Here is a 27,109-nt window from a genome sequence, read left to right on the forward strand (position 1 = left end):
CAAGATAAGACATTGGTCTGCCACCAATCGATTGATTACAACACGGGAAAGATCTTTGAGTTCATGTGGTATCCACCCTGGAAAGACTTGCTCAGAATAAGGCTACATTTACACAAACGTATTTTGTGTCCGTTCCATAGCCCCGCCAAAAATAGAGCATGTCCTATTGCCCATTTTGTGGACAAGGATAGGCATTGTTACAAAGGATCAACAACAAAAAACAAAACGGATGTCACTAGGACAGGGTTTGTATTTTTGGTGGACCCCAAAAAACATAGTCCTGTGCCTGTAGCCTAATTAGGAGCAGCACGGTTTTCTCTTTTAGACATTACTTAAAGTGAACGGACCCCACTTCCTGCAATTTTGGTTTTATTGATTGAATTACAACTTTAAGTTCCTTCCCATTCTCTGTTCGATGGCACTAAGGGCCTCTGTCACAGAGTCTACCAAAAAGCACAAACTTTTTTTTTTTATTTGGTTCAAAAAACAAGATCTTGAACAGAAACTACAGACTCCATTGTAGTCAGTGATCAGCCCTGTTCATCTCTATGTGCGGAATCTGGCGCTTCCACTAGTCTGCTCCTCTGATGGAAGTAGATGGTGGTGCTGTATAAGGACAGGAGAGGTGAGAGCTGATTATCTATCACCACTAGAACACCCTGCTTATCCCTGTGTATAGTATAAGGACAGAAGGGTGAACTCGCCCTATTCTGCTAACGTTTTCACTGATTTGCCACATTATTATTCTTAGCCACGTGGATTTCGGTGCTATGTGAACATAGGCTAAAGGGGGTGTTTGTGATTCTACTGCTCAGCTTAACGGGGATATGTCATCAGGAAATGACTTATTGTGTCTGTGACCCAAACTAAAGCTGCCCATACACATTTAACGGCTGTCAGCCAATAGCTAGGTCTCCCATTCTATGGATGGTTTATCTCTCAGCAGAACAGAAGGATCAGGTGAAAATAATTCCTTTTTTCCTGATCCTTGTCTTCCCAGACATCATCTGTTGGGGTAGGGTCGGAAGTTTTTGGCTGACATTTTTTTTGTGGTGTGGATATGGTTTGTCGCTCCCAGATCAGTCCCAATGTGTGTGGAAAAGGGACGTCCCCTGGTTTTGGAAAGACAAGCTGCGGTTCCATATCCTAACAGTATCACGGGGGTCTACTATGTTGGCAGTAGTACTGTAGTGTGGCCTGGACTATTGCAGTCTGAATAAAGCCTTGGCTCGCTCCTCTGTGGTTGATGTTGGAGCTTCTTGAAAGCAGAGTATTAAGGGTTAAAAGCCGAGATGTACAAGAGAAAAAGAATAGCTCTTTATTACGAGAAGAATAATTCACTTCACCCGGGAATAATCTCTATCAATAACCAGAGGAGAACCGTGCCAGTCCTCCCGGGCATAGCATCGTTGACCTTACAACAGGCCAGGATCACCCAGTCCCTGCCTCCAGGCAGATCACGCCTTGTGTGTGGAGATTTTCTGGAGCTTCGTAGTTGTAGGGATGGTAGGTGGTAGTCCGTGCTCTTCTTCCACTCTCCAGAAGAAATATTCCTGCACAAGAAAAAAAAAAAACTGTCTATTACTCTCTCACTTGTTAAATGGTCACTGTAACTCTCTGCTCATCTGATGCCGCTAAGCTGCGCCCTTCTTGCCATGTTTCTGCCCACTGCTGGTTGGGTGAAATACATCTCTAGCGGCAGAGGCGGGTCTTTGATTTGGAAGGTGAGGGGTTGTCTTATTGCACCCACCACTGCAGAGTAAATCTCCAGAAACAATACAGGTGTGTGCTGGGACTTCAGTGAGCTTTTACTGAATACAAACACCTTGCACTGCCCATAACAAAGATGGAGAATGCACCAGGTTTCTGAGCGGTCGTTGTCTACGTACAATATAAGTTAAATCCACGGCACTCCAAAAGTTTTTTTGCAAAATAAAGTTTCACATTTTAATTTTCAGTATACAGAATATCGTTCATGTACATCCAGTGCAATTCATTTATAAATAGCAAGTATGTGCCATATCAGAAAATTCCCAAACGTTTCAGTCTGTACGACCTTCTTCAGCGGGTTCTAGAGAAATATATAACGTGCATATGATGTAATTACAGTAAATTTTGGAGTATAATAGATATTCTGTAGGATCATAGTCATTTAGGGAGGAAAAACATTTAAAAGAGGGAATTTTTTAATTCGTTTGAGTCCTAAAGGGGAATATATAATGGAAAAAGGGGTGTAAGAATCACAGGAAAGGGTTAAAAAGCGAAAATCCTATAGACGACATTTTCATTGTATGGGATGGACCCAAAACCCACCTAGAAACACTCTACGACCATCTTAATAACATTTACCCGGAATTAGGTTTCACTATACACATTGACAACAATGAAGTCAGCTTTCTGGACACACTAGTAAAAAAAGACACCAACAATCAGCTCCAATTCGATTTATATACAAAACCAACCGACAGGAACAGTCTTCTTCACTACTCTAGCTGCCATCCCCACACTACAAAAAAAGCGATCCCACTATCACAGATCACGAGGGTCGAACGCATAGTCTCAGACCCAACAACACGCTCACTACGAGTCTCTGAAATGAGCACGAAATTCACAAACAGGGGATACCCACCGGAGTTAACGAAACAGGAAAATAAACCATTACTAAGAACATCCAAGATAGACACACCTCGCATCCCCTGTGTCACCACATACCATCCTCTCATGCCCAAGATACACAGTTTAGTGCGCCAAAACTGGTCCATTCTACAAAATGCGTATCCAACAGTACAAGAATTCAAAAATCCCCCACGGACGTGTTATAAAAGAAGCCCAAATATACGGGATAAACTCATTCGGGCGGACTTCGGAGGGATACAAAAGACCCCCAAACAACGCTTCCTACAGAACCCAAAATATGGAACCTTCCCATGCTTGCACTGTGGTCAGTGCTCCAATATCTTGAAAGGCGACCGGATTACACACCCACGAACGGGTAAACAGTTCCACATTAAGGATTACTTCACATGCGACTCATCCTTTGTCGTCTATATGATAAAATGTCCATGCGGCTTAGTTTACGTCAGAGAAACCACCCAACACATCCGTGATCGCATCTGTAAACATAAATCGACAATACGGACCAAACAATTACTTTTACCGCTACCGGCACACTTTGAAAAATGCAAACATCAAATCGCACAACTCCGGTACCAGGTCATTGAACAGGTACACCAACCAAGACGCGGCGGGAACAGAATTGCACTTCTACAGCAAAGAGAGTCTTATTGGATCCATAAACTGGACACACTTGAACCGAAAGGTCTTAATAGGGAATGTGACTTTCGTATACTAACATGATTATAATTTACTGTTTGTCTCTCCGTTCCAGGCTCGCTAATGAGGACTAGGCGAACATGGGTGAGATTCAAAAAAACCCTCAACCTCCCTTTTTCCCCTCCCCCCCTTTACCCTCCCTCCCTCCTCCCTCCCTTAACCTTTCCCCACCCTTACCTCCCCCTATCCCATCTCATCCCATGCTAGCAAAAATATTTTCCAGAATCTTATTTCCAGATCATAAGTTCAATTGATTTGCCATCTGTCATTGCTCACTATGATATCTTTCCTTCTGTATTTATATGCCTTCTTACTCTGACCCTTGATGTTATTATTGTATGATGTAACACTAGATTGTACAACCGCAGAATTGCACATATCCAACGGAGCAATGTCCCAAAACCACAGTATCACAACCACCCTCATCTGTCCAGAACATCACTATCATCCTCTGATATGTACCACCCCCGTTTGTGCTTCCCTCCTCCTTGGCACCTCATTCACTTTTTGCCCACAATTTTTGCCATCACCGGAACTACAGGCAGAGAGCGCATGCGCGCACACTACGTCATGACGCACGCACCTCCTCGCGATGGCCGTGATGCTAGGAGCGCTCACCTCATACACACGTGACATGCTCACGTCATCATAGAGCGCCCCGGCCTGACTGCTCACCTCCGGCGCGTGCATCCACCTCCCAGCACGTCACACTACAGCGCCGTCTAGTACCATAAATAGAGCGCCAAAACTCAGAGACACTGACATCCAGCGCCAGCCTCCTGACCCTGCCTACAGGTATGCCAGTACGCCGAGATACAATATCTATTGAGACTTAGAGTATAATTACCATATCTGATTGAAACGCTTTTAGTGATATGTCTCTTTCAACTGTGACATCTACTTAACCATATCTCTGCGCCGGCCTCCTGACCCTGCCTATAGATATGCCAGCACGCCTATACCCATTGAGACTTAGAGAATATTTACCATACATGACTGAAACGTTACTAGTGATATGTATCCCCTTGGACCAGACTTTCTCTAAACTATGGCACCGACCTCACCATATCTCTCATGGCCAATCAACTGGGCAATAGGATTTTCGCTTTTTAACCCTTTCCTGTGATTCTTACACCCCTTTTTCCATTATATATTCCCCTTTAGGACTCAAACGAATTAAAAAATTCCCTCTTTTAAATGTTTTTCCTCCCTAAATGACTATGATCCTACAGAATATCTATTATACTCCAAAATTTACTGTAATTACATCATATGCACGTTATATATTTCTCTAGAGCCCGCTGAAGAAGGTCGTACAGACCGAAACGTTCGGGAATTTTCTGATATGGCACATACTTGCCATTTATAAATGAGTTGCACTATGAATTGCACTGGATGTACATGAACGATATTCTGTATACTGAAAATTAAAATGTGAAACTTTATTTTGCAAAAAAACTTTTGGAGTGCCGTGGATTTAACTTATATTGTCTAAACCACTCTCACAGGCACCCACACTGGATCTAAAAGGTGTGCGGAGTACAAAATTATCTAGTTGTCTACGTACAGACATGACAGAGGTGGGCTCTCCTTATGCCATGAGCTGGACAGTAAGTGGGGTATAACCTCATGGAGATGCTGAGGACAGGTCCCCAGAACTGAACTGTAAGTAGAAAAAGGTAAGACTGACAACACCTCTTTCTAAACCTACAGGTCCTTCTATACTAGAAGCCAAAACTTTATTTCACATTCTGACAAAAGTATAGGTACACTTAAAGTGTGCATTTACAGAAAAAAATAAGTTTGCATAGGGGCTTTGCTTCATTTGTACAATCATAACTGTGAAGCAATAGGTCCTTTTTGAGCTTCCCCAATGTCTTTTTCAGCCTAATTTGCCTCCAGCTGCACAGCTACATGCATTTCTCTCAAAAGCAGTGGAATCTCCCTTCAGTGGAATCTGCCACAACTGTACTGATGTGACGTCCTTTCCCTTACTTCCCATCATGGTTGTCTTCAGCTCTGAAGTTCACAGAACAGATAAGGAGAGAGAAATGACACTTGCAGAAAGGCCGGAGGCTCCTGTGAATTCAGTAGTAGCGTAGAAGTAGTTGTTTTACCAGGATCACTGCTAGCTCTGACACCGCCCCAGTTCCAGTGTTACCAGAGACTGATCTTACCTGACAACAGACAGTAAACTGTAAATTAGGTGGAAGTAAGACCCCCTAGTGACCATGACTATACAAGTTTTTTTTTTTTTTTTTTTGTATGACGCAGGTAAGTATATATATATATATATTATCTATCTATCTATCTGGTATTGTTACAGGACAGGAGAATTAGAGGGGCATGGAAAAAACTGAAGAATTAACACCAGGGCTGTGGAGTTGGAAGTGATAGAACAGTACTGACTGTGGCTTAAAATTGAAAGGGCATCTGTCAGCAGTTTTGCATCTATGAAACTGGCTGACCTATTACATGTGCGCTTGGCATCTGAAGACATCTGTGTTGATCCCATGTTCATATGTGCCCACATTGCTGAGAAAAAAGTTTTAATATATGCAAATAAGCCTCTAGGAGCAACGGGGGCATTGCAGTTACACTTGGAGGCTCTGCTCTCTCTGCAACTGCTGCACCCATGCACTTTGACCAGGCGAGGAGTGATTATGTTTTCACTGCCTGGTCCTGTCAATCAAAGTGCAGATGGCACAGCAGTTGCAATGAGAGCAGAGCCTCTAGGTGTAACGGCAACACCCCATTGCTCCTAGAGGCTAATTTGCATATATTAAGATTTTTCTCAGCAATGCGGCACATATGAACATTGGACCAACACAGACGCCTTCAGCTGCCAAGCGTCCATGTAACAGTCCAGCCAGTGTCATAGGTACAAATCTGCTGACAGATGCCCTTTAAATTTATTAACTTTGATATAAATGTAGAAAAGGGTAGAACTGTTAAAAATATATTTATGTTCTATCAATCTGAGCCCCTTAGTTATCAAAGCGAATGATGAGCAGGGTAGTGATAGCTAATCAGTTCTTACCTCTCCTGTCCCTGTCCTTATACTATAAACCGTGCTAAGCAGGGTGTTCTAGTGATCATAGATACAGTAATTAGTTCTCACTTCTTTGTTCTTATACTATACACCAGGGATGCTCAACCTGCGGCCCTCAAGCTTTTGCAAAACTACAACTCCCAGCATGCCTGGACAGCCTACCTCTTTTAGGGCATGCTGGGATTTGTAGTTTTGCAACAGCTGGAGGGCCTCATGTTGAGCATCCCTGCTATACACAGTGATAAGCAGGGTTTTCTAGTGGTAATAATCAGTTCCCACCTCTCCTGCCCTTATACTATACACATATAGTGTTGATAGGTCGGCTCTCCGGTATCAATGAGATGTGGTGCTCGCGTCTAGGAGAGGTGCCCCACAGATATATGCAGAACAGACAATAAAGAAATACACTATAGCAGTGATGGCCAACCTTGGCACTCCAGCTGTGGTAAAACTACAACTCCCAAGATGTCCCCCTTGCTTGGCTGCTCTCAGAACTCTATAGAAATAAATGGAGCATGCTGGGAGTCGTAGTGTCACCACAGCTGAAGTGCCAAGGTTAGCCATCACAGCACTATAGCATCGATCAGTGAGGGACGGTCTGTTCTTCATTTACTTATACTATAAACAGTGATGAGCAGGGTGTTCTAGTGGCAATAGATAATCAGTTCTCACCTCTCCTGTCTGTATAATATAAACAGTGATGAGCAGGGTGTTCTAGTGGCAATAGATAATCAGTTCTCACCTCTCCTGTCTGTATAATATAAACAGTGATAAGCAGGGTGTTCTAGTGGCGATAGATAATCAGTTCTCACCTCTCCTGTGTTTTCTCTCCTGTCCTTAAACTATAAACAGTGATAGGCAGGGTGTTCTAGTGGTGATAGATAATCAGTTCTCTCCTGTCCTATTATACTAGGTATCTGAATGATGCTCCAAGGCCCATAGTGACTATGCCTGAAACTGTGCTGCAAATGCTCAGTAGTGAAGACCAGAGGAGGGAGTTCACTACTGGGTATACCTACGCTTCTTTCAGAACTGCTAGACAGACAGAACAGGAAGACAGTATTAAAGGGTTATTCTCATCTTGGACAATGGGGGGCATATTGCTAGGATATGCCCCCATTGTCTGATAGGTGCAGGTATTGGGAACGGAGCCCCAAAAGTGGCGAAGGACGCCCTGTTAATGCGTAGACTCCTTTCATTCATTTTTTATGGGCGACACCGAAAATAGCTGAGCACTGGCTTGGCTACTTCCGTCGGGCCTATAGCAGTGAATGGGAGCAGTGGCCAGTCATGTGCAGTGTGCTCCCATTCTATGGGGAGAGTGCTTGGTGGTGGCCGAATTTGCCTCCTTCAGCCACCACTTTTCAAGGCTCTGTTCCCAATAGAAGTCCGGGACACCTCTAAGACCATGCGGGCATGCCCCCATTGTCAGAGGAGAAAACCCCCTTTAAAGGGGTTTGTCTGGAAAAAAGTAACTTTTCACAGAAGTCCACAGCCTGTCTCTGCAATGGCAAGATTCATACCTTCCTATACCCACCAGCTTTCATGTGTCCATCTTCACCAGCATGGGCATCTGCTCCACTGCAGCCGATCATAACTATGGTGGAGAGGAAGTAAACCAGCCACAGACCAGAAGATGGACACATGGGAGCCAGTGCACAGCACTGGAGCTGCAGGTAAGTATGAATCTTTCCATAGTGGAGGCATGCTGCCAGCTGCTTTGAAAGGTTATTTATTCCCAGACAACTTTTATATGACAAGCGCCGAGTATACCGGGGCGTAAATATACTTCATACCAAAATAGGATGGGGCCCCCACTAACTAGTGTAATAAAACATTAACATAAACAGCAGTAATTAAAAAGGTATATATAAAAGAACCATGTATCAGAAAACCAAATTATAGCAAAAAGCCACCATATTAGTATTCTCTGCCAAAAAAAAGGTACAATGTTCTTACATGTAATTGGGGCCCCTCAACCTTTAGGCCCCACAGCAAGTGCTATAGTTACACCCATGGCAGCTACTGGGTTTTTTTTTTTATTCCCATTCAGACTTGCACATGATTTGCTGCATTTCCAGCACATACATTTTTTTTTCTGAGGACAAATTATAAAAGATGTCTGGTCCCAAAATCAAAATTCTTTGTGTGTGCTCCTAACACCCCTCAACGTGTGTGTGTGTGTGTGTGTATATATATATATATATACCCCACAAAAATAAATTTTTCATGTCTGCTCTTTCCTTCCCCTGTCTGGGCTTTATGGCAGGTCTGTATACATTCAGCACTTCCTGTTTGCCTGACCCCGCCTGCAGCACCAGCAGCTACACCTCCTGTGTAGTGTTGAGCGAACTTGTGTTTTAAGTTCGGGTTATCGAAATATTGCGTTATGGATTCCGCTACCATAACGGAATTTACAATCCATAACGGGATAACCCGAACTTTAGACACAAGTTCGCTCAACACTACTCCTGTGGCCATGTTACTACACCCATATATGATTCCTGCTAGTGTAGTCTTTGTCTCTTGCTGTATCACATCACTGAGTTCACACCTGAGCGTTTTACAGCGCGTTCCTACGCGCTGTAAAACGCTCAACAAGGAGAAAGCAATGCTTCCCTATCGGCATGGTTCTCACCTGGGCGTTTTACAGCGCGTACGATCGCGCTGTAAAACGCCCGACGCCCCAAGAAGTACATGAGCTTCTTTGGGGCGTCTTGTCGCGCGTTCCCGTACATAGACTTTCGGGAACGCGTGAAAATGGGCGTTCGCTTATCTCTGTATGCGCAATTGCAAACGCCGGTACAATCGCGCATACAGAGCGCTCCATCGCGAACGCTCAGGTGTGAACCCAGAGTAATGGTCCACAGGCTCTTTCCTCACAGTGTCTGGTATGTATCTAGGCTGCACCAAAATACCAAAAAAATCGATGCAGAAAGGACTCTGCTGTGAGTTTTTAGCGCGGCTGTTTGGGTCAAAATTCTGCTGTAAAAATCAGTTCTGTGAACGTCCCGTTATACTGCGCATTGACTTCCATAATGCCATTATAATGCCCCACAGTGGCATCACCAGCATAGAGGCGGACCATTGATTCATACACAGTACTTACATCATACTGCGCCCGAGTCAATAAAGCACAGGCTTCACACAGAAGCGTGTTTACCGACATCAGCAATGACCCCGTGCATGCACAATAGTAGTGTTATCCTATGGCGCAGGCATCGTCACTGATGACAAGCCATCTCCTGCTGAAGACCTATAAATGCTGCAGGAAGAGGTCACATGATCATAAAGAGGATCCTGGAAACGCCTGCGCTGTGGAAGGTAAGTACTAAAGAGCCATTACTTCCCTCCACAGGTTACATTCAGCCCGGAGAAAAGCGTTTTCCAGTTATTAAATGCCTAGTGCATTACATATGTACAGAACATTTCTGAAATTGTATGCCAATAAACATATGAGGCCTGATATCATTTTACTACAGGAAACGTGATAATATTTAGTGTTCAGCAAAGCGAGCTGTGGATGCTTCTTCCGAAGTCTCTTCGTTTCAGACTTTGGATTAGTCTCCGTACAGTATTAGAATGTATGGGCTCCGATGAGCCAAAGTTAGTTATTCACGAAGTTGCGTGTGGCTTCGTTGAATAACTTCAGTCATTGATTTAAAAAGTGGAAAACCAGTTTAAAATTCGGGAAATGTTTTTTTTACAGTAGAAATCAATTTAGGAAGTTATTACGTAAAGTCTCGCAAAGCAATAACTTTGGCTCATCTGAACCAATACATTCTAATAATGTACAGAGCGAGCGCTCCATACAGTATTGAAGTGAGGTTTTATACGAATCGACTTCAGATTTTTCATCCCCGATGTAGATATATATATTTTACGGAGCACAGTATACTGTGTGTGTGTGTGTGTATATATATATATATATATATATATATTATATTATATTATATTAAGGAAGAGTGTGGCAGCACCAATTAAAAAAAAAAAAAAAAAAAAGGCGTAGCAGGTGCTATGTCCAGGGTTGTCACTGCTTACCCATGAAAATATAGATGAAAACGGACAGCACATCCAGTAGAAAAAAGGTAGAAATGTATTCAGCCACAGTGGCACAGGGAGGCGACGTTTCGGATCAAAACACAGCCTTTCTCAAGCTTGAGAAAGGCTCTGTGTTTTGAGCCGAAACGTCGCCTCCCTGTGCCACTGTGGCTGAATACATTTCTACCTTTTTTCTACTGGATGTGCTGTCCGTTTTTATATATACACACACACAGTATACTGTCCTCTAGTGTGTGTATATATACAGTATCTCACAAAACTGACTCCACCCCTCACATTTTTGTAAAAAAAAAAAAAAAAAATCTCTTTTCCTGGGACCACACTGAAGATCTGATACTTTAATACAATGTACAGTAGTCAGGGTATGGCTTGTATTAGGGTGCATTCACACAACCGTATTTTTGGCTCCACATCCGTTACGCAATTCTGCAGAACGGGTGCGGACCCATTAATTTCAATGGGGCTGCAAAAGATGCGGACAGCGCACAATGTGCTGTCCGCATCCGTAGATCCGTTCCGAGCCCCGCAAAAAAGATAGAGCATGTCCTATTCTTGTCCGCAATTGCGGACAAGAATAGGCATTTCTATCATAGGGCCGGCTACATTCACACGGCCGGTATAAGTGTTTTGCTGATCCGTAATTTGCGGACCGCAAAACACATATGGTCGTGTGAATGTAGCCTAACAGTGTACATTTGTTATGCCCTCAAAATAACTCACCACAGCCATTAGTGTCCACCGCTGGCAACAAAAGAGAGTACACCACTAAGGGAAAATGGCCAAATTGTGCCCAAAGTGTCAGTATTTTGTGGCCACCATTATTTTCCAGCACTGCCTTAACTCTTGGGCATGGAGGTCACTAGAGCCTCACAGGTTGCCACTGGAATCCTCTTCCATCCTCCATGACGACATCACAGAGCTGGTGGATGTTAGAGACCTTGCGCTCCTCCACCTTCCGTTTGAGGATGCCCCACAGATGCTCAGTAGGGTTTAGGTCTGGAGAAATACTTGGCCAGTCCAGCACCTTTACCCTCAGTTTCTTTAGCAAGGCAGTGGTCGTCTTGGAGGTGTGTTTGGAATCGTTATCATGTTGGAATACTGCCCTGCGGCCCAGTTTCTAAAGGGAGGGGATCATGCTCTGCTTCAGTATGTCACAGGACATGTCGGCATTCATGGTTCCATCAATGAACTGTAGCTCTCCACAGCCGGCAGCACTCATACAGCCCCAAACCATGACATTCCCACCACCATGCTTGACTGTAGGCAGGACACACTTGTCTATGTACTCCTCACCTGGTTGCCGCCACACATACTTGACACCATCTGAACCAAATAAGTTTATCTATGTCTCCTCAGACCCCAGGATATGGTTCCAGTAATCCATGTCCTTAGTCTGCTTGTCTTCAGCAAACTGTTTCTGCACTTTCTTGTGTATCATCTTTAGGCCTCATGCACACGGAACGGAGGCCGAGAAAAACAACTGTCGTGTGCATGAGAACTTAGAAGAGGCTTCAGACAGCCATGCAGACCAGTGTGGTGCAGTGTATGGCCTGAGCACTGACAGGCTGACCCCCACCCCTGTAACCTCTCTAGCAATGCCAGCAGCACTCATACAACTTCTGGATAGGACGCTGAGCACGGGCACTCAACTTCTTTGGTCGACCCTGGCGAGGTCTGTTCTGAGTGGAACCCGTCTTGTTTACCTCCCTGGTAAAGTGTGTGTATACACCCTACTGGGTTTTACCTCCACACAATTTATCAGTTCGATGTAATTGTTTTTATCTTCACTTGTATATCTATCCCGCCCGCTGTTTTCATTAGGGGCCCCCCTCCCCACCTATTATCTCGATCACTCCATACTGTGGACTTTTTCAGTCCTGTCTAATACTTGGATTCCTCACATGGGTCTTTTGCCTCTACGCCACTTAGGGAGACCCTAGACTCCTGAGGGCCATTATCTCTTGCCTTCCTCCTCTCTATACCCTGGCGCTCCACCAGTTCTTTTTCACAAGACCTGCTAGTTGGGCCGCTGTATGAACCTTTTGGTTCAATTGAGTGTAAGCATCCGATCCATCTATTTTTTTTTTTTGCTTTTGGCATCCTTTGCGCCCCTCCTACCCAGTCCTTTATTCCAAACACAGTTTCCTTTTCCCTCCCTTCATTTTTCCCCTTCTTCCCGCTTACCCATTTACGCTCCCCTTTTCGAGTAATATCTATCTAGGCAGTTCTACCATTAAGGACTGTATGTAAGCGATATACACACAGCAAAAACATATATAATTTAGGAGGAAATGTTTGGTCATCATGTGACTGTAACCTGTAAGTCGGGCTGTACCGCTACAACCTACTCCATTCTGCAGGACTGGGCTGGGTTCACATCAGGGTACTGTGCTGGAGCTGTGTGGTCTAGGATGGCATCGGACTGGACCTTTTCCAATCTCACCCTGTATGCCAATTATACAGTTCCAGCACAAACCTGAAATAAGCTTGTATGAAAGCAGTCTTGTGCCGTACAATGTCCATATTACAGCCGCAAATTCTGGCCCGACTGCGGGTCTCATGACTCGGACTAAGTAATCGTCACACCCGTGGTCGGCCCTGGATTAGTGCCCATATTACCACCACCAGTGTAACTGCATGAGGTGGCATTTCTCCATACCTTGCAGCCCACAGCCAGGAGCACGTGCAGCAGGACGATGCTTGCTAGCAGGCCAATAGCCACCATTTTGTTATCTCGTCGAACGTGTGGCCAGAAGGCCAGGACAAGGACAAAGCCAGAGAGACACATGGCCAGCAGGAGGATGATCCAGCGGAAGATCTCGTTCGGAATCACACACAGGACCTGGCAGGGGAAACACATTACAGGGGTTATGCCACAAACTGAAAACTCTTTTTACCCACTTACGTGAAGGACTTTCTGCCCTTTTTGTGGGTGGGCAGAAGCTCATCACATGGGAATCAAGCGTCTGCATCTCCCAGGATACACGGCAATAAGCGCCTGTTAACCTCTTCCTCCTCTGTATAGAATGTAGTATGTCATGCCCCCACAAATTTATTACAATTATAATTCAATTGTAATGCCCTATTCATTGCTATTACACAGTGGAGCCCCATTATTCTGAGACGGGCTGGGAGTGACTCAGTAAGGTCCTGGTAGGTGGTCACAGGTATGTGGCGCTATGCTGACTGCAGTTCATCCCACAGCTGCTGGAGGGGGCATGGGGGGAGAATCCATAGAGCGAACACAACCATTGAGGTGGTCCAACAGATGCTCAACTGGATTTAAGTCTTGGTCATGCTCTTCCAACCAATATCAGACATTTCTGTCTAACCCTTGTTAGGCCAGGATAACTCATCGAGGCCACTGCCATCTCGCTTTTGGGATGTGGGTTGACAAAAGAGAGCGCCCTCCCTCTGTCAAACTCCTCAGCAGTCACTTGGAACTGCCGCATCTAAGGGATCTTCTGTCTTCAGCGAGCAGTCACTTTGACATTTTTGGTGGTTCCACCAATCATCCGTTTTGACCAACTTTCAAAATCCATGGCTCCTAATAATTTATCAATTTCCAAGCCTTTCCATTAATCTACACAGCAGGAACAATGCAAGCTCGCCTCTGGCCTTAAGGCTGGGTTCAGACCTGAGCGTTTTACAGCGCGTTCCTACGCGCTGTAAAACGCTCAACAGGCAAGAACCAATGATTCCCTATGGGAATGGTTCTCATCTGAGTGTTTTACAGCGCGTACGATCGCGCTGTAAAACGCCCGACGCCCCAAGAAGTACAGGAGCTTCTTTGGGGCGTCTTGTCACGCGTTCCCGTACATAGACTTCAGCGGGAACGCGCGACAATGGGCGTTCGCATACTACCGGAGCCGCGTATGTGAGACGCCGGAGAATCGCGCATACACAGTGCTCAGGTCAGTACGCTCAGGTCTGAACCCAGCCTAAAACAAACTGTGCCCCCTTCTGGACAGAATGGTCAACTACATTTCCAATCATGGATAATACAAGATCCTCTCTGGAGATGTTTGGGCAATAGCTTTGCAATGCTGGCTACAGCCACTAGTGGGCATCACATCCAAGGTTCTCCCGGAAGATGACATTTGTCAAGCAGTCCCCGCAGTGCTGTGTGCGGTGCAGTGTGGGTATGGACACATGCTCCGCTGCAGCCAATGATTAGGATACTCCTATGTAGGGTCTAGCTGGTACTCACCGTGGAAGGAATGTATGCAGCCAAGGAATATCCATAGACACAAACAGTCTCCATAAAACTGTAGCTGCCCGCTGCGGAGCTCGCCCCTTTCCTCCACTGAAGAAAGCCCCACAGGGCTAAAGGTACCAGCCAGGCATAGCTGTAAATGACGATGCCCGCCACTGTAACTGCAGGAGAGAAGGACAGGGGTCAGTCACAGTGCACAGGGTGATGTCCCCCTACCCCCCATCATTTATTACTCTGACCTTTGTGGAACTGTGGGCTGTAATTGTAGTCCGCCCGGCCGTGCAGCTGAATAAAGGTCGCCAGGTTCCCCACGACTGTGACAGTGATCACCAGCGTGGCACAAATCCAGAAAGGTCCTGAAAGAGATGACAGCCGTGTCACAGGACGCAGACCCCACAAACCGAGGGCCTTATGTCCTGACAGCAGATTTGTACCTATGACACTGGCTGACCTGTGACATGTGCGCTTGGCAGGTGAAGGCATCTGTGTTGGTCCCATGTTCATATGTGTCTGCATTGCTGAGAAAAATGATGTTTTAATATATGCAAATAATCTCAGAGCAATGGGGGCGTTACTGTTACACCTAGAGGCTCTGCTCTCTCTGCAGCTGCCACATCATGTTTAAACTGCCTGGTCCTGTCAATCAAAATGCAGAGGACGCGACAGTTGCAGAGAGAGCTGAACCTCTAGGTGTAATGGTAACGCCCCCGTTGCTCCTAGAGGCTCATTTGCATACAATAAAACATCATTTTTCTCAGCAATGCGGCACATATAAACATGGGACCAACACAGATGCCTTCAGCTGCCAAGTGCACATGTCACAGGTCAGCCAGTGTCATAGGTACAGAACTGCTGACAGATGCCCTTTTAAAGGGGAACTCTATCTGTGTCACATTAAGAATACTGGGGTCTATTACTTGTGGCATTATAAATACTGACATCACTTAATTATCAGGATAAATGATAAGATCGCAGACGGACTTTGTTTCTTCTTTCGTCTTGCTCACTTACCGTACAGATCTGGATTGTTTCGGAGGTGATGTCTGACAAAGTTCTTTCCAGGCATTGGTATGAAGGAAGCTCTGATCCTGTCCAGCACCTGAACAATACAGTAGAAGAGTTAGTGCGGGGCCCCTTTGTGGACCTTAGGGCTCTTTCACACCTGCGTTCTTGTCTTCCGGCATAGAGTTCCGTCGTCTGGGCTCTATGCCGGAAGAATCCTGATCAGGATTATCCTAATGCATTCTGAATGGAGTGAAATCCGTTCAGGATGCATCAGGATGTCTTCAGTTCCGGAACGGAACGTTGTTTGGCCAGAGAAAATACCGCAGCATGCTGCGCTTTTTGCTCCGGCCAAAAATCCTGAAGACTTGCCGCAAGGCCGGATCCGGAATGAATGCCCATTGAAAGGCATTGATCCGGATCCGGCCTTAAGCTAAACGTCGTTTCGGCGCATTGCCGGATCCAACGTTTAGCTTTTTCTGAATAGCGTCCCGGCAGCCATGGTAAAGTGTAGCGAGGAGCACCATACTTACCGTCGGTGCGGCTCCTGGGGCGCTCCAGAGTGACGTCAGGGCGCCCCACGCGCATGGATGACGTGATCGCATGGCACGTCATCCATGCGCATGGGGCGCTCTGACGTCATTCTGGAGCGCCCCGGGAGCCGCACGGACTGTAAGTATACTGCTCCCCCGCTCCTACTATGGCAACCAGGACTTTAATAGCGTCCTGGCTGCCATAGTAACACTGAACGCATTTTGAAGACGGATCCGTCTTCAAATGCTTTCAGTACACTTGCGTTTTTCTGGATCCGGCGTGTAATTCCGGCAAGTGGAGTACACACCGGATCCGGACAACGCAAGTGTGAAAGAGGCCTTATTAGGTTGGACATGGTTTCTGCTCTAAAGGAGTTTATCCAGGAAATGATAACGATGACCTATCCTAAGGATAAGTAATCAATATCACATCGGCCGGCACCAGCAGCTCTCCATGCGCAGCGCCGTACACTGTATAGTGGTTGTGCTTGGTATTGCAGCTCAGCCCCATTGACTTAGATATAAGGTAAGATGCCTTTATTGTCACTGTACAATACAATGTACAATACAATGAAATGTTGTTTGGAGCAATCCTAGATGCCATGGACAGAGGAACAGGGTTGAGCAGCACCTAGTCCATGTGACCGATGTACGGTGGCATCACGTGGCCTAGGAATAGGCCACGGCATTCACGGAGCGACAGCAGATTGGACGGGGTCCAGAGGATCGGTCATCAATATATAACCCCTTTAATAACTGTACATTTATTACAGGGGTGGTCTAACAAGCACCCCCTTTATCATCAGGCTCTGCAGTCCAATGTAGAAGTCCGCTCATTACAGGACTAGAGGACTCACCTGGGAGGTGTCTACATCAAAGAGGTCCTGGTAGTACTGGAAGGTCCAGAAGCCAGAGGGTTTCTTCTGAGGAGCGAGGAGCTGAGGGAGGAGAATGATCACCTTGATATATGCAGTGTGCTCATTACATCAGGGTGGTACCTAGGCAGCTACCTACCTCAGTCTGATCCGTCTCACCCTCTTCCCCCTCGCTGTCACCGCCCATCTGTAGAGTGGCATGCTGGGGTCGTCCTTCCTCGGTCACACTCCTTGTGGTGGCATTCGGAGTGGCAGCAAGGAGGTCCGCCGCCTCATCAAACTCTGCACGGAGAGGAACAGGGCAAGATCTTCAGAGACACTCCTAAGCGGACGTACAACCGCAGCTCTGTCTGCACATGTCACCCCCTTCACAATTACCGTTACCATGTAATTCCCCAATATATCCTCATAGGGGCCGGGGTTCTAAATTTCTAACACAAAGCTCCAAATCCCCTGCGCAGGTATAGAAATAATACACAATGAAGTCCTGAGTGCCCGCAGCCACTGCTCAAGGGAGCTCTATGTTAACATTGAGTGCAAGGTGGAGCATTGGTCCTCGGGGGGGGGGGGGGGGGGGGGTCATCCTCACAGAGAGGGTCACCACACCCACCGAGCTCTGCTCCGGATGGATCTAGGAAAGTCTCTGCTGTCCCTGGGGTCACCATAGACCAGGATCGGGTGTCCTGAAGTAAAGACGTTTGGTCATAGCCTGCAAATGGTGCTAACATAACCTGTGTGAGACCTATGGACACCACACCCACAATCTATGGCCGGCAGATGAAACGCATCCGTCACAGCCTCCGTTTAATGTACACATCAGGAGCGTTTCCCTGTGTTTAATGGGAGCCAATGACGCAATGTGGAAGGTAGGACGTCTGGTAATTGAATTCTGGCAGCCACCACTAGGGGGAACTGAAAACAACTGACTGACTACTGAGCTCAGTGGAAGCTCCCTCTAGTGGTGGCTGCAGGCAGGCAGAATTTGCTATGCCCAGGCAGGGGATTGGGAGCCATGTGGAAAACTCCAGGTCCTACTGCAAATACAGCGGTCTCTGTAGATACAATGGCCTCAGGACACCAAATCTTCATGGTCTTTCCCACTGTTAAAGGGGTTTTCTGGGATATTTTTTATTGATGACCTATCCTCAGGTTAGGTCATCAATATCAGACCCTGGCACCCCCACCGATAAGCCAGTTGAAGAGAAGGCCGCGATCCGTTTCATTTACTTGCTCGACATTGCAGAAGTGAGCAGGTGCAATTACAAGCCGCCCCAGTCACACGTCCGTAGTATATTGCGGATCCACAATACACCGGGCCCGCACCCCCATAGAACTGCCTATTCTTTTTCCGGAGCTGCAGGACGGAAGTTCAGGGCCGTGCTCCGGAAATGCGGATGCGAACCGAACACTGTGCGCTGTCCGCATCCATTCCTGCCCCATAGAGAATGAACGGGAACGCGGATAATTGCGGAACGGGTGCGGACACATTCTACGGACGTGTGAATGGACCCTTATGGGGCGGCTCCTTCCTATAGAAGTGTATGCTACAGAGCCGTCCATAGAAGCGAATGGGACGGCTTCTTACACCTGCTCACCGCTGCGATGCTGACGGCGAGCGGGTAAACAATGAAGGGAAAGCTGTGCCTTCTCCTCAACCAGCTGATCGGCAGGGGTGCTGGGTGTCGGAAGTCCGCCGATCTGATATCCTGGGGATAGGTCAACAATAGTGTTAAAGGGCTTGTCTCATCATAGACAATGGGGGCATATCGCTTGGCTATGCCCCCGTTGTCTGATAGGTGCAGGTCCTGCTGGGTCACCCACAACTATAGTGGTGGCTGGAGGACTCTGGTCCGGCCACCACCAAGCGCTTTGCCCATACATGTTAATGGGAGAGCACCACGCATGACCGGCCTCCGCTCCCTAGGGGCTTGACGGCCCCATAGAAAATGAATGGAGCGTGGCTGTGCATGCGCAGTGCAGCCTCCTTCACTTTCGGGGCTCCGTTCTTGATATAGGTGCGGGTCCAAGCGGTGGGACCCACACCTGTAAGACAACGGGGGCATATCCTAGCAACAGGCCCCCCATTGTCTGTCATGAGAGCTTCAGATACTACATCCAAAGTCTCTTCGTTCAAAACTTCAGAATAAAACTGTATAGAGATCCGTCTCCGTACTGTATTAGAATGGATGGGCTCCGAGGAGCCGAAGTTAGTTATTTGTGACGTCGCGTGTGGCTACGTTTAAAACTTGAAACTGAACTGGATATTTTAGGGCTTTTGACCCAATTACCAGTAATGGACTCCTGGAACCAATACTGTAACGTGAGGGATCACCTGTATAGGGTCCTGTTCACACCACAGATTTTTGACGTGTATTTGGAATCCCATTAACATGGAAGATTTTCAACGCGGACTCGAAGCCGAAAACCAGGCCAAATCTACGCTGAAAACACCGCCTATTGTTTTCAATGGGAGGCTGCGCGGTTTTCAAGCATGGACCTGTGCGGTTACCCCAAGGACCCCCTCGCAGTCACAGCAGTTTAACGCCGTTCCCTGGAGATAAACCTAGAGCGGATCTCCGTGAAAACCCACCGCAGGATCGCCCACGGAATACGCTGAGGATTTTTGTCGCGCAATAGGACGCGGTCACACGACAGCTGGAAAACGGTGCAAACCCCTGCACTGTGGAATGACTGGTGGGGTTCACATACTTATGCAATGTCCTGTACAAGCCTGAGGTGTTATCCCCTCTCTAGTCACCAGGGGCCACTACAACGAGGGGAACCTGTGAACTGCACCTACCTGAGTGTACAGGGGGTAAGTGTCTACCCTGCGACATTACACCTACCTTGGAACTGAAGTTGGTCGGTGGCCGCCATCTCATCGGAGCGACATCTCCCGGATCACGTGACCCCCGGACAGTGACACTACCTCACCGCCAGCACAGAGCGGCCGCGTCACCACTCGCCGGACTGTACCAACTGCATGAGGGGCGGTTTACTGCCAGACCACGAGCGCCGCCTCCAGAAAACTTAGCTGTGATTAGAAACATCATATTGAGCAGATACTTTCCTGCCCTGTAAGTGGAAGCAATGTAGGTTTTTCTTAGTATTCACAATAGATCATTCCAAAGTCACCCCTTCTTCCATTATGTAATGGTACAGTCGTCAGAAGTTCTGTAACGGAACCCTCTAGCAGGAGCCCGGATTCCTAGAGGGAAGAGGTTTCAAGTTGCAGCCATTCAGCGTCAGAAAGCCGGAAGTGGCTTCAGTAGTGCTGGAGGACAGCCATGGCCGGGCGGTGTGTGAGGGTCTTATTGCGAAGGTCGTGCTCCGGCAGTGCGGCTCAGGTGACGGCGGAGGTGAAGCCGGGGTTTTGGGAGAGAATGAAGGAGAGGAAGATGGGTGAGTGCATAGAGGGGCGGTGTGTGATCTAGTACGGGGGGCTCGGCTGAGGCTGACAGCTCAGGTCACTGACAAGTCACTGCCTTCCCATAGGGGGCGCTGTCCACCTAGTCTGTATGTATAAAGGGCTATAGTACCCTACAGGGTGAGTACTCGGCTCTACCAGGGATCAGAATGGTCTCAGCTCAGAAAAGTAACACCAAATACCAAAAATACTATCACCCAGTATTACTACAATATAACTACTATAATACTGCTCCTATGTACAATAATATAACTACTATAATACTGCCCCCTATGTACAAGAATATAACTACTATAATACTGCGCCTATGTACAAGAATATAACTACTATAATACTGCTCCTATGTACAAGAATATAACTACTATAATACTGCCTCCTATGTACAAGAATATAACTACTATAATACTGCCTCCTATGTACAAGAATATAACTACTATAATACTGCTCCTATGTACAAGAATATAACTCCTATAATACTGCCTCCTATGTACAAGAATATAACTACTATAACAGGGCTCCTATGTACAAGAATATAACTCCTATAATACTGCCTCCTATGTACAAGAATATAACTCCTATAATACTGCCTCCCATGTACAAGAATATAACTACTATAATACTGCCTCCTGTGTACAAGAATATAACTACTATAATACTGCTCCTATGTACAGGAATATAACTACTATAATACTGCTCCTATGTACAAGAATATAACTACTATAATACTGCCTCCTATGTACAAGAATATAACTACTATAATACTGCCTCCTATGTACAAGAAAATAACTACTATAATACTGCCCCCCCCCCCCCCCCCCCATGTACTATATAATCTGTCAATGTTCCGTCCATTACGTTGTGTCCTCTTCCTTCTCCTCAGTTGTCTGGATGAAGAGCCTCCTGCATGATTATAAGGAAGCGGTGAAGGATATTGTGGTGGGAGCCAAGGAGCATCCTGTGAAGGCCGGCCTGTATCTCTCCCTGCTGGGAGGTGTGGGGGTTTGCTCGTCCAGGGCCCCATCTGAGGACTCCTTCCGCTGTTCTGTCCTGGAATCTTCGGCCTCTCTTCTCCTGCTTTCCCCTTGGACACGGAGCGGGACATCTGACCGTCACGTGCAGCGACTCATTGACCTGAGCAACCAGGGCCGTCTGCGGTACATCAACCTCCTGGTCCTGTCAGTAGTGTATGAGGCTCCATATGACCCGGACTGTGACCTGTACAACGCCCAGTGCCCGCACCTGCAGCCGCGCGTGGTGGACTTTCCTAGCCGGCTTCTGGACATTGGCTTCTTAGGACAGTGGTGGCTTCTTAAGAATAAGATGGAAGACTTTGATATCAATGAAGACGAGTTCAGCCAGCTTTCTCCGAGTATGAGAATCATCTCCCGTAACGACCTGCACTCGGAGGAGAATGAAAGACTCTATGAGAGCAAGTTCCAAGCGGTCGTCTTGTCGGAGGAGCAGCTGGAATAGGAGGGACTGCTGTATACTTCTGTGTCGGTGCCAGTGTGACATGACCTGTACATGGAAGGCTCTGCTCACACTGGTGTCATGCCACCATGCTGGACACTGCATGATGGCTCCCCAGTGTCGGCAGACCCCTGCAGGTCCTTATAAAGAGTCCTTACAAAAAGGAAACGTTTTGAAACGTTCTTATATACTCTGCTTCCATTCTTTGCGATTTACAAAATCTCTGCTTGCTGTCAGGCAGAGGTTGCAATAACGCCTGTACAAGCGTCATAGACGCCTGCACAGACACTTTTACTCCCTGATGCGTATGAATACGCACAATGATTTCACTGCCATTCATGAGCGCTGTGAACGGCACAGGCAGCACAGCCATCCAATCACAAAGCTCCTCACAGTACAAAGCTTTGGTATTAGAGAGGAGGCTGCTGATTTGTCAGTATCCACAGGCTGCCGTGCCATTGGCCGATCCTCTCACACCCCCCCTTCTCCCGCGCGCTGAACACAGAGCGGCACCCATTCTGCGCCATTGCCGGCTGCTGATGAAGGGAAAGCATGGCGGGAATGGAGCCTCTGCGGAGCAAAGACAATGAGAGAAGTGCCAGGCTTGTGCCCAGGTGACGCCACACCAGAAGTGCCCTGCGGGCGTCTATCTGCTGCTCCATGTGGAGGTTTATCAATGGAAAACTAATAGCCAAGAGGCTAGAGGAAACCCTGCTGCTTATGTTACTTCAGAACTTTCATTTATTGCTCTGATACCTAAACACCAAAAGGAAGACAAGAATTTTAAAAACCCGCCGTTTCTCTAGACGACCTTATGTTTATAGTAGTGTTAAGAGAGTCTCAGGGGTCTATAAAAGCAGGTACCCTACTTCTATAAGCCTTTGGGACGCTCTTAACACTACTATCAACATAAGGTCGTCTAGAGAAACGGCAGGTTTTTAAAATTCTTGTCTTCCTTTTGGTGTTTAGGTATCGGAGCAATAAATGAAAGTTATGATTTAACATAAGGGTCAGAATCGGGGTTTTCTTTAGCCTCTTGGCTATTAGTTTATCTATGTAAGTACCCTGGACCAGAGGTCTATTTTCCCGTATGGAGCACACTTTCCCGAGATCACAGAGAAGACTATAGGGTACATTATACTGTGCAACAGTCCGATATATTGTGTATAAGACTGTCCTATAACTGCCTCCTGTACATTCGTCCCAGACCCCACCCAGTGCCACCAGACTACTACTGCCCCCTGCCACAACCACCAGACTACTACTGCCCCCTGCCACAACCGCCAGACTACTACTGCCCCCTGCCACAACCGCCAGACTACTACTGCCCCCTGCCACAACCACCAGACTACTACTGCCCCCTGCCACAACCACCAGACTACTACTGCCACAACCACCAGACTACTACTGCCCCCTGCCACAACCACCAGACTACTACTGCCCCCTGCCACAACCACCAGACTACAACTGCCCCCTGCCACAACCACCAGACTACAACTGCCCCCTGCCACAACCTCCAGACTACAACTGCCCCCTGCCACAACCACCAGACTACTACTGCCCCCTGCCACAACCACCAGACTACTACTGCCTCCTGCCACAACCACCAGACTACTACTGCCCCCTGCCACAACCACCAGACTACTACTGCCCCCTGCCACAACCACCAGACTACTACTGCCCCCTGCCACAACCACCAGACTACAACTGCCCCCTGCCACAACCACCAGACTACAACTGCCCCCTGCCACAACCTCCAGACTACAACTGCCCCCTGCCACAACCACCAGACTACTACTGCCCCCTGCCACAACCACCAGACTACTACTGCCCCCTGCCACAACCACCAGACTACTACTGCCCCCTGCCACAACCACCAGACTACTACTGCCCCCTGCCACAACCACCAGACTACTACTGCCCCCTGCCACAACCACCAGACTACTACTGCCCCCTGCCACAACCACCAGACTACTACTGCCCCCTGCCACAACCACCAGACTACTACTGCCCCCTGCCACAACCACCAGACTACTACTGCCCCCTGCCACAACCACCAGACTACTACTGCCCCCTGCCACAACCACCAGACTACTACTGCCCCCTGCCACAACCACCAGACTACTACTGCCCCCTGCCACAACCACCAGACTACTACTGCCCCCTGCCACAACCACCAGACTACTACTGCCCCCTGCCACAACCACCAGACTACTACTGCCCCCTGCCACAACCACCAGACTACTACTGCCCCCTGCCACAACCACCAGACTACTACTGCCCCCTGCCACAACCACCAGACTACTACTGCCCCCTGCCACAACCACCAGACTGCAACTGCTCCCTGCCACAACCACCAGACTGCTACTGCTCCCTGCCACAACCGCCAGACTACAACTGCTCCCTGCCACAACCGCCAGACTACAACTGCTCCCTGCCACAACCGCCAGCCTACTACTGCCCCCTGCCACAACCGCCAGCCTACTACTGCCCCCTGCCACAACCGCCAGCCTACTACTGCCCCCTGCCACAACCGCCAGCCTACTACTGCCCCCTGCCACAACCGCCAGACTGCAACTGCCCCCTGCCACAACCACCAGACTACTACTGCTCCCTGCCACAACCGCCAGACTACAACTGCTCCCTGCCACAACCGCCAGACTACAACTGCTCCCTGCCACAACCGCCAGACTACTACTGCCCCCTGCCACAACCGCCAGCCTACTACTGCCCCCTGCCACAACCGCCAGCCTACTACTGCCCCCTGCCACAACCGCCAGCCTACTACTGCCCCCTGCCACAACCGCCAGCCTACTACTGCCCCCTGCCACAACCGCCAGCCTACTACTTCTCCCTGCCACAACCGCCAGACTGCAACTTCTCCCTGCCACAACCGCCAGACTACAACTGCTCCCTGCCACAACCGCCAGCCTACTACTGCCCCCTGCCACAACCGCCAGACTACTACTGCCCCCTGCCACAACCACCAGACTGCAACTTCTCCCTGCCACAACCACCAGACTACTACTGCTCCCTGCCACAACCACCAGACGTCAACTGCTCCCTGCCACAACCACCAGACGTCAACTGCTCCCTGCCACAACCACCAGACGTCAACTTCTCCCTGCCACAACCACCAGACGTCAACTTCTCCCTGCCACAACCACCAGACGTCAACTTCTCCCTGCCACAACCACCAGACGTCAACTGCTCCCTGCCACAACCACCAGACGTCAACTGCTCCCTGCCACAACCACCAGACGTCAACTGCTCCCTGCCACAACCACCAGACGTCAACTGCTCCCTGCCACAACCACCAGACGTCAACTGCTCCCTGCCACAACCACCAGACGTCAACTGCTCCCTGCCACAACCACCAGACGTCAACTGCTCCCTGCCACAACCACCAGACGTCAACTGCTCCCTGCCACAACCACCAGACGTCAACTGCTCCCTGCCACAACCACCAGACGTCAACTGCTCCCTGCCACAACCACCAGACGTCAACTGCTCCCTGCCACAACCACCAGACGTCAACTGCTCCCTGCCACAACCACCAGACGTCAACTGCTCCCTGCCACAACCACCAGACGTCAACTGCTCCCTGCCACAACCACCAGACGTCAACTGCTCCCTGCCACAACCAGCAGGCGTCCCTGTTCAATTCTTATTGCATTGAGTTTTGCACAGTCTCCCGCTCCGATCCCTACGTGACAGATTTGGTGCTTAAAGAAAGGTAGGGATTTGGTCTTCTGAGAGAAACTTAAAATGGGCACGGAAGACATTATAGAGAAGACTGGTAATAGTTTCCCTGCATGAATAGCAACCCCTTAATGTTATATAAGCCTACGTATTATATATATGAATAACTACAACTTCCGTTCTCCTCTGCTAAAAATACTCCTCAAAAATAGAGGATATATTTTTACTCTAGTGCGACCTCTGTGTCAGGTGAATTGAGAGACGGCAGATTTGTTGTAGTAAGTTTTGTGGCTCTCCCGTTCCTCAAATGGTGTGGACAGGAGACATTTGGGCTGGGGCTGCATGGGACGGCACAGCCAGCACTGCAAGTAGTTAGCCTCTTAAGGGCTCACAAACGTGTGCCCGCCTCTCTGTGTATTGGGGACCGCAATTTTAAAGTGGGGGCCCATAGTGCTTCCGTGGGGTCCTGTGCCTCCCTTCTGCACCGCACCTTCTGGATTGCAGACCCATTCAAGTGAATGCGATGAGCACATGGACGGTATTGCAAATCCGATGCTTGCGGGCTGTAATGCGGGCACTGCCGTGTGCATGAGCCCTAAACCTGAATTCTGGATACCTGGCTGCAATAACCGTGATCAGATCACTCTAATCCCGGTCATTTAACTCCTCAGATGCCATGAGCATGAGGAGGTAGACAGAGGTGTGGGGGCTCCCTCTGCCCTCCTTTCCGTACCCCATGGGAAATTACGGGGCTCCGATTTGTTTGCTTTGACAGCCTGAGGTCTTGTGAAGATTCCCAGGCCTGTCCTAGTAAGTCAGGCTTGAGGCACAGCCTGTGAAAATCCCATAGACTGCAATAGCATTGTATTGCAGTCTATGGTATAAGCGATCAGAGGATCACATGGACAAATATAAAAAAAAAAAATCCCCCCCCCCCCCCCTTTCCCGATGTAACATATAAAAATAGAGATCATTGGTGTTGTTGGGTCAGAAAAAAATAACTATTACGAACTATTTTGCTCACCTTTTGGTCCATCTCCCAATTTGAATCAAAAGTGATCAAATAGTCATATGTACCCGCCCAAATATTATACCAATTAAAACAACCGCTCGCTCCGCAAGAAACAAGTCCTCCTACAGCTCTGGCGATGTGAAGAAAATGTCTTTTTATAAAAAAAATTTCAAAGATTGGCAGGGACTGGAGTTGGCGCTGAAACGGCATTGGATTTGGAGTCTGGCAACCCCCTTTAAAGTGAACAGGCTCATGTGACCAGACGGTCGCAGGAAATCCCGCATGGTCGGTTCACTTTCACTACTTGCGCCCCACCGTCATCTATGGTCGCTTGTAGTATTCATTGGTGCAGTGTAGCCGCAGCCTTATGTTATCTTTGTAGGAATAGACGTGGGCAAAAAAGGGGCAGCTGTTTATGGCAGCCT

General features: G+C 48.0%; 2 protein-coding genes across 2 annotated transcripts; one reads left to right on the forward strand and one right to left on the reverse strand.

The window, feature by feature from the left end:
• Nucleotides 1-1,295: 1,295 nt before the first annotated feature.
• Nucleotides 1,296-20,072, reverse strand: YIPF2 (Yip1 domain family member 2). Its single transcript, XM_044278829.1, has 8 exons — nt 19,920-20,072; nt 17,213-17,355; nt 17,056-17,136; nt 15,675-15,762; nt 14,903-15,019; nt 14,658-14,824; nt 13,107-13,289; nt 1,296-1,553 (listed from the first exon to the last, which is right to left on the reverse strand). Exons 1-8 carry the CDS (start codon nt 19,948-19,950, stop codon nt 1,458-1,460), a joined length of 906 nt encoding a protein of 301 aa, XP_044134764.1. The 5' UTR covers nt 19,951-20,072; the 3' UTR covers nt 1,296-1,457.
• A 245-nt stretch (nt 20,073-20,317) lies between these two features.
• Nucleotides 20,318-22,162, forward strand: TIMM29 (translocase of inner mitochondrial membrane 29). Its single transcript, XM_044278830.1, has 2 exons — nt 20,318-20,475; nt 21,381-22,162. The coding sequence occupies exons 1-2, from the start codon at nt 20,361-20,363 to the stop codon at nt 21,971-21,973; spliced, it is 708 nt and encodes a 235-aa protein (XP_044134765.1). The 5' UTR covers nt 20,318-20,360; the 3' UTR covers nt 21,974-22,162.
• The last annotated feature ends 4,947 nt before the right edge of the window (nt 22,163-27,109 follow it).

Source organism: Bufo gargarizans, chromosome 2, assembly GCF_014858855.1.
Source record: "Bufo gargarizans isolate SCDJY-AF-19 chromosome 2, ASM1485885v1, whole genome shotgun sequence".
In the NCBI taxonomy this organism is placed as follows: Eukaryota; Metazoa; Chordata; class Amphibia; order Anura; family Bufonidae; genus Bufo; species Bufo gargarizans.